Here is an 8469-nt window from a genome sequence, read left to right on the forward strand (position 1 = left end):
AAGAGTGCAAGCTGCTTTATACCTAAGCCCAAATTCAGTTGAAAATACAAGACACGAACAATAATGGGAAAACTGTTATATGACCTTTACGTCTAAATTTTATTTACGGGAAAAGAAAGAGAGAATGAAAGAAAGAAGTAAACTTCGATCAAAATTCTGTCCAAGACTGATGCTTTGGAAGTTATTTAGTTTCTAACGAGATGGAAAAGAGAAAATATAAAGCAGTAGGTAGTTATCTAAACACCAGTTATATAAATAATAATAAATAAATAAATTAAGTACTTATTCGATTTTATCAAAAGGGATGCAGAAAAACCCAAAAAGATAAACATATTGTCATAAAACAAGACATAGCATTGGTAATACTAATACCTCTTCGGGCGTTGATTCTCTTCTCGAATAGTCGAATTGGGTCATAACCCTCCAAACACGCCGCATAAATAATTATCCTGACATTGAAATTCAAGCAATTTTCAACCCATCAAATAACCAAAACAAATAGCCCGAACTCTCTATATATATACACACACAGAAAAACAAAAATTGGTAAGAGGAGGACATACAAGGTGAGCTCTCTGGCGGCTCTGGGGCTGCAAAACCTGCCACTCTCGTCAATTATGGGCAGCATTTCTCTGGGAGATGAGAGAGAGTTTGCCGATTTTTCAAGAACTTCCCCAACAGCCGTGAGAGCTGAAGAAGTGCGAAGAGGAGAGCTTAATAGAGAAATTAAGCTTTCTGAGAATTAGGTTTTGAGTAGCATTCTCTATACCGGATCAGAATATGACACCTCTTTGCATTATTTGGAATCAAAGTAGAAATAGAAGTTAGAACTAAATTGAAGAGTAACACTACTTTTTGTATAAATATCAACATTAAAATGCATCATGCTTATTTTTTTATCTAATATATTCTACACCCGTGCATATATATAAATATATTGTGGAACGTACATATTAAATTGATGACTTAATATGAATGCCACAATTAAACACGCTACCTTAGGGGGGTATTCCCAAAGTTTCTCATTTTATCTATTCGATTTTCTAATAATAGATAATAAATAATCTCCTATTGTGTACAGAATCACAACACTTACTCAAAAAACATATTATATATATATATATATTTATATATATAATATTGTGAGTTGAGTTGAGAATTTCACTTGATAGAGCTTTGATGTCAAATAAATAAAGAAAGACAGGTCTCATAAATGAGGAGTGAAGAGGTTGAGGGAACACTGACAATATTTCTTTGTATTTTGCTCTATTTTGAAAAGGCTACATGAGAGAGCTCTCTCTCTCTCTTTGAGGTGGATCTGATTTTTTTGGTCCAAAACTCTGGCACTACAATCAAACCAAAGACACCACCTTTATGTGAAGGTGAATACGGATACTACATCTCTTTGCACCAGGAAAGGAATCAAAATCAAAATCAAAACAGCTAATGGGTGATTTAAAGTTTTCAATGGGAAATAGATAAGTGTAGTACTACTAAAGTCTTTTTTAAGAGAAAAGCCTTCAAACATGGTAGAGTTTATAGATTTTTGTGGGGATTGCTTTATTAAATCTGCCTATGCTCTTTTAGCTGCATTATATATTTTTCTCGCAATCGAGATATACATGGTTTAACCCCACTAATTCTCGGAGCTCCCAAAGAATTATTTGTACTCATGAAAGCATAGTCTCAAAGAATTATTTGTACTTATAAGGAATCTAATTTTAAATCCGGTGCTTCATGTACTTTTATTTTTTGATTTCAATTGTATCCAAACATCTTATTTTTTTATATTTCCATTAAAATGGTATCTCTCTTTGATTTTGGATCATGTGTGTGATTATGAAATTATGTGTTGATTTGTAAGGTTGCTTTCAGATTTGGACAAAAATAAAATGAAATGCTCTTTGAATTATTGACTCTCAATTAATTATGTTGGCAGCCTATTGCAATCGATTAGAATGATTAATAAATTCTTAAAATTTTGTTTCTTGTGAGGGAGGGTTTAATTTTGTAATTTTGCTTTAATGGTATTTGATAGTAACAGAAAAATTTAGTAAGTTTATATTTATATTTGGTTTTATACTAAGTCGCATAAAGTGGTAGATAGAGCGCAAAAGCAACAAAATTAAATTACAAACAAATCGTGAGAATGGGAGCTAGATTTACACCTGTTAAAAAGAATTGGATGACCTAGATTTTAACACAAACACACTTGTCATAGGCTAGCTACACCTATTGTAACTTCTGCGGCTAGCTATTGGTCACTGTTTGGTGTTTGTTTGAGTGTGTTTGGATCATAAAAAAACAAACATATTTCAGCCACTACATGAATAGCTTCCCAATGAGATTGAGGAAAAACTTCAAGACAAAATGGCTGAGCTAAATCTAGTTTATGATTATGTTAAGTGCTGTTAGGAGGAGATTGAAACAGCACTAGACCTTCAATAAGCACACCAATCTTAAGAATCATAGTGTGAACTATACTCTAATACAGGTCCATAGAACACGTGTGCCATTAGGGGAGAGAAAACCCTAACGTACCTCGATTTGGAAGGAGAAAGAGAAGGCATGAGAGAAATGGTATAATAATACTTGTTTAACCTTCCAAAAAAAAAACCTTTAGGAGTCATCCAAACCAACATGAATTTGTTCTGATTTTTACAAGAGTTGGGCTGAAATATTTAAACATAACATGACTTTGTCATATATATGTATGTTTATACATGATTTTAACACACACACACTGGCCATAGGCCTAAATACCACACATTCACTAGTACATAATGGAACACATACACAAAACTAGTAGTAATCATGACGCAACTAATAAGCTCCATATGATCAAAGTAGTTTCACGGCTTATTTATCATTAAGCAGTAGTTGCCATGGACTGATATAGATATATATTCAAAGCATATAATTTTAAAATTTTAAGCTCATTACATCAACAAACTATCAAGATTTTCATTTTATTTTCGTCCAAATCTGAAAGCAACCTTACAAATCAACACATAATTTAATAACCACACACATGATCCAAAATCAAAGAGAGATACCATTTTAATGGAAATATCAAAATTTAGTTAAAACCATTAATACTGACCATGGTTATATCCATTTGAAATTTTAAATTCACATTGTCAGTTACAACCAATACACACCACAATATTGCTCGATAGCTATGAGTAGTATCAATTCACTCCGTTAGAAAATAATATCTATGTAAAATCAGTTATATTTGTATCCTCCTACAAAAAGAGTCAGAATTTATCAATTTTTTACTATTATTTTTTACATGGAAATTGAATCCTTATTTGGAAGCGACATGAGATACCACTCAAGCTGAGTCGCTTGGATGGGGAAGGGTGGTAATAGAAGTGGAAAAAGTAAGTAATACAAAAAATAAAAAATGGTTCCTATTAGAAAGAATTTTGAAACTTAACAATTTGTTCAATTTTAAGATAACCAGACTATTTATGGGAATCTTCCATGCCCACATAGTCAGAGGGCCAAAGAAGAATGATTTTGTTTGTTTTGGTAGCTTTTTTCATTCAAACTATATATTCAAGGCTCTTTGATGACTGCAGACTAAATCCTCAGCAGAACCTAATTGGTAATGTGTTTTACTGCCTGTCCCCAAGAATCATTTCTTCACATACAAGAATCATTTGTTCACATAAGCAGAACTACTAAATACATACTGGTGCAAGATAATATATTAAACCAATTAGAGTATTCTGCCACGGTGCAACATACCACCAACTCAGCATATCAGCTGATCCTTAGCATTAATCAACTACTGAACAAAGAAAAATCAAAACCTATAATCAAATAAAACTAAGGCACAGTTGAGAAACAGCTTAAAAGTCAGAGACCTGAAGAAACTTAATTTACTTCATATAAATTATCATTAGATGAATTATGAATTATGCCACTTGTGTGGCTTTGAAGTCTTATTATCCTAACAACTAACTAGGATTATTTGTGTTGATGAATTTGAAATATATGCATATTTATGTTTGTGGTATTGTTCATTAAAGACTGATACACTTTCAATCAAACCTCCTCCAGTTGCCATCAATCGAAGCAAGTCTTAAGCCCTAAATGATAACACATGGCTCAGATTCCTTTGTCTGATTAGTAAGCAAATCGTAACTTTTTCTGTTCAATTCCTTCGTCTTGATTCCTTTTTCACACACACTCGTTAACACATGCACACATATGTATATATATCTGTGTGTATATATTGAACATATTGCAATTGGATTTTATTTCTTTTCGTCATTAATCTATGCTCCTTTGCTTTTGAAAAAGGAAAAAAACATATATAAGTATTTGATGGTGGACTTGTTGGATCAGTTTACGAGCCTTTTAGGATTAGTCTCAACATGGAAATCCAAAAAATTTGATATCAAATGCTTATAAAAAATTTGAGATCAAATTTGGATTTTGGTAGATTAAGACCTTTAGATTTTATTTATTTAACGTCGCTAAATCATTTAAAATTAGATAACCAATACTATACTTAAATTTCTTCAAATTTTAGCAATATTTAAATAATTAAATTAGATGGAGACCTCTTAGCCTGCCCTGGACACCAAAGTAGGCAATAGTTCAATCATTTCCTGCTGGACTGAGTGTGTAGTATATAGGTTTCATCATCCCATTTATCTTAATTTGTTGCTCATCATTGTGGAATGTGGACCTCAGTTTTAAAGCAAATTAAATAAACAGTGCTCCATTGATGTGGATTATTATTCTCTTAATGGATTTGTCAAAATGACTCAAAAACATGTGATCTTGGAGGCATACTTCGTTAAGCAGAAGAAAACAAAGTGTATAAGAAATAGAAAAGTTGGAAAGGATAACCTTAAAAAGCTTTCTTTTATCTCCTAAACTCCAAAGATAACAATGAGTAGCAAGTGTTCATTTGAATACGTTTATAAATCATAATCCAACGTAATAGATGGGTATTTTATATTAAATAATATTTCTTTGTCATAATGAGTGATGTGTGAAAATCATTTGTTGGTCAGTTATTCAAATTCCAACCTTTGTTAACGATAGCATTCTCTATATATTTAAATTACTTCTTCTAAGTTTGATCTAGTGTTGTGTGTGTATATACATATACACATTACATACATATATATATACACACAGATATTCTATTTCTTCATTCCATAGTCTTAAATCTTTAACTAGGAATTTAGGAGTTAAAATTCAAAGCCACCAACACATAGGTAGTCCAATTAGTTTTTATGTATAATTAATTATTATAACTCAATTTAGATCAAGAATTATTCAAGATTGTTGCCTCTTTCTCAAATGGCATGTAGAGTATACCTCTGTGTAATGTGTCTTTAGGCATCTACGCACATGATAGGATTGATGCAAAAGCTAGCAAACTCTATAAATGAGGCTTTTTTAATATATGTATTTAGTATTAATTTATCAAAAAAATGTATTTAGTATTAATTTATTATTCCAACATTCCCTTGTACTTGTCTCCCCCATTTTCAAGACTTACACATATAAATTATGTGTGTGAAAAATATTCAACACTCTGCTCTCTCTCTATTTAACTCTCAATTTTTTATTTTCAATTTATATTGTCCCATTTAACTCTCTATTCATCTCATAATCTCCCTCATCTTGTATATATGTTTGTTGTACACATAGTGATACAATTATCTAGTAATCAATGGCATTGATTTTGTGGTTGTATTTTGATTTGAAAAAGGTCTGTAGTGTGTGTTTAGGAAAAGTTTAATCTTGACACCGCCTATCCTTATTGAGGGAATTGGTAGTGTTTCGCTGTAAATAGATCTCTAAATTACATTATATAATTATGATATTTAATTGTTTTATATTTCATTATTTTTTGAACTTCATATTTAGTTTTTTTTTTTTTTTTTTTTTTTTTTTTTTTTTTTTTTTTTTTTTTAACTAATGAGTCAATTTTCGAAGCAGTTGGAGAAATAGATGAGAGACAAATTATATGCTATTGTCGATTTGATGGGAAAATTGACAAAAATGAGAATGGGGAAATTATATACATCGGCGGTGTCACAGACCCTTTTATGATAACAACAACAACAACATATGAATCGTTTATAAATGAGTTACAACAACATTCATCTTCAAACATGAGTGGTAAAGTCATATATTATACCACCAAATCTAACAAGAATGAACTTTTGAGGATGACGGGAGAATCTAGATTTAGAGTGATGCTTGTAGTGAGTGGTCTCATGCTAAATGTGTATATGGAAGATGCAGCGCCTGTAATTGCATCATGCACAATTCCTATTGATCATAGTGAGAGGTAAGACACATATATTTAAAGTAATACATTGATGTATGCGCTGCATAGGTTATGTGATTTTTAATATACCTTTTTATCCACTTGTAGACAATTTGTTGAAGCCACATCGCCAATTGGTCTTCTGCAAAATGTTGCGTCAACGTCTTCATTTCCTCCGATAAATGCGCATCGGGATTCTTTCCGACACATTGATGACATTCTTTGCGTGGATCAGCTTTTTGACAGCCCAAATGATTTCAAAGATGCACTCGTTTTGTTTGGTCTTCGTAATCATTTTCGGTTCAAGTACTTGGACAATAGCAGAAAATATTATAGAGTTATGTGCGAGGTTAATAATTGTCGATGGAAATTGTCAGCTGGTTGTGAAGGAAGTGGTGATATAGTGAATCAAGCGGTTTAATAATGTTCACACTCACACTGCTCAAGACATTTCAGATTATAAAGCCATTTTTTGGTCGAAGGAAATGGGTCGAGCTATTGTGAACAAGGTTAGGGACAATCCTAAATGCACCCCCAAGACTATTTCCACAGACATAAACGGTGAATTTTCTGCTAAAATGACTTACATGCAATCGTGGAGAGCTAAGGAGTGTGCACGTCATATCATTGAGGGAAATCCCAAGGATAGCTATATTTTAGTCCCGTGGTTGTGTGAACGAATAGCAGAATATATTCCCGGGACAATTACATCGTGGGAGTGCATGGATGATAGGAGATTTAAGCGAGTGTTTGTAGCTTATGGGTGCTCCATACGAGGTTTCATCAACTATTGCAGGCCCATGTTAGCAATTGATGCTTGCCACTTGAGTGGCAATTATAAAGGAACAATGCTTGGTGCAACGGGGTTCGATGCGAATGATGGCTTGTGGCCTTTGGCGTATGCTGTTGTTTCTTCTGAGAATGATGATGATTGGCATTGGTTCTTGAGCAAGGTGAAAGAGATTCTAGATGGTCGCATTGTGACAATCTTAACCGACAGGCATCCGAGCCTAATAAGCTGTATTAGAGATATTTTTGGCTCCCAATACCACTCATGGTGTCTTCGTCACCTAACGGCGAATTTTTCTACATCCATTCTTGGGAGACAAAGTTTAGGATTGAGGGCTTCGGGTAAAGAGCATGCGAAAAAATTACTCGATAAAATTGCATATGCTCGAACTGTAGATGAGTATGAGAATGCATTGGCTGCCATGCGGTATTTCGAGGGGAGTTGTGCGATTCGGTTTTGGCGAATTCACTTGAACATTGGTCAAATGCTATGTTTACTTCCAAGCGTTGGGATAAATTATACACCAATCAAGCAAAGTCCTTCAATGCATGGGTGAAAGAAGAGAGGGTTTTTTCAATCACAAGGCTGATGGATACACACATGCAAAGACTCAGCAAATTTTTATACCAAAAGAGTTTGGACATTCAGAAGTGGACTATCCTGGTTGGGGATCGTATTGAGGAGAAAATCCAAAAAGAGCAAGAGTTAGCACTTGGTTTTCAGTCGATGCGTGTTTCGCCTACTGAGTGTACAATATATGATCGAGACAGAAAACCATTCAGGGTGGTATTTGGCAGTGAAAATTCTTGTAGTTGTTTGAAGTAGACCATGAGTGGGATTCCTTGTTCGCATGTATGCTATGCCATCCATGAATTATCTTTAAATATTTATGAGATGGTTGATCCATGGTTTAGGGTTGAAAAACAACAAAAACTAGGCGAACATCTCATGTCTTCTATCCCCATGCATGATATGCCGAATCCAGCTGCTGCTGCTGACGGTGAAGGTGCTTCCCATCTTAGGCCTCCTGCGGTAACACGTCCCCCTGGACGACCTCGTATTAAACGAATCGAATCACAATTTCAAAATGTAAGGTCGTTACACTGTTCGCGATGCAACGAGAATGGTCATAATCGTCGAAAGTGCAAGGCTCCTATACCTGGATAGAATAGTTATATAATTGCTAATTCTAGTGGAGTTATTTTGTAAGGTGTTAAAGCTTTAAATATGGAATTATTTTGTAATTACTATTAATTCCTTGGAGCTCCCCTACTGCATTAGTATAACTATGTTGTGATAGTATTTCTAACTTATTTAGAAAACATTTCTAAGTATGATGTAACTTATTCTAAGTTGAATTTGTATTATTCGT

At 33.5% G+C, this 8469-nt stretch overlaps 1 protein-coding gene across 1 annotated transcript; it reads left to right on the top strand.

Annotated features, from left to right (window-relative positions):
* The first annotated feature begins 6792 nt into the window (after window positions 1-6792).
* LOC132304976 (uncharacterized) lies at window positions 6793-8264 on the top strand. Its single transcript, XM_059802671.1, has 2 exons — window positions 6793-7523; window positions 8012-8264. The coding sequence occupies exons 1-2, from the start codon at window positions 6793-6795 to the stop codon at window positions 8262-8264; spliced, it is 984 nt and encodes a 327-aa protein (XP_059658654.1).
* Window positions 8265-8469: the final 205 nt, after the last annotated feature.

This window comes from Cornus florida, unplaced genomic scaffold (assembly GCF_030987335.1).
Source record: "Cornus florida cultivar Cherokee Brave unplaced genomic scaffold, ASM3098733v1 CherokeeBrave_3.0.0_Hap2_Chr04, whole genome shotgun sequence".
In the NCBI taxonomy this organism is placed as follows: Eukaryota; Viridiplantae; Streptophyta; class Magnoliopsida; order Cornales; family Cornaceae; genus Cornus; species Cornus florida.

Coding starts and splice junctions, on each gene's coding strand:
- LOC132304976 (XM_059802671.1), top strand. CDS start 6,793: ATGGGTCGAGCTATTGTGAACAAGGTTAGGGACAATCCTAAATGCACC. Junction 7,524..8,011: donor AATGCATTGGCTGCCATGCG/GTATTTCGAGGG, acceptor TCCATGGTTTAG/GGTTGAAAAACAACAAAAAC.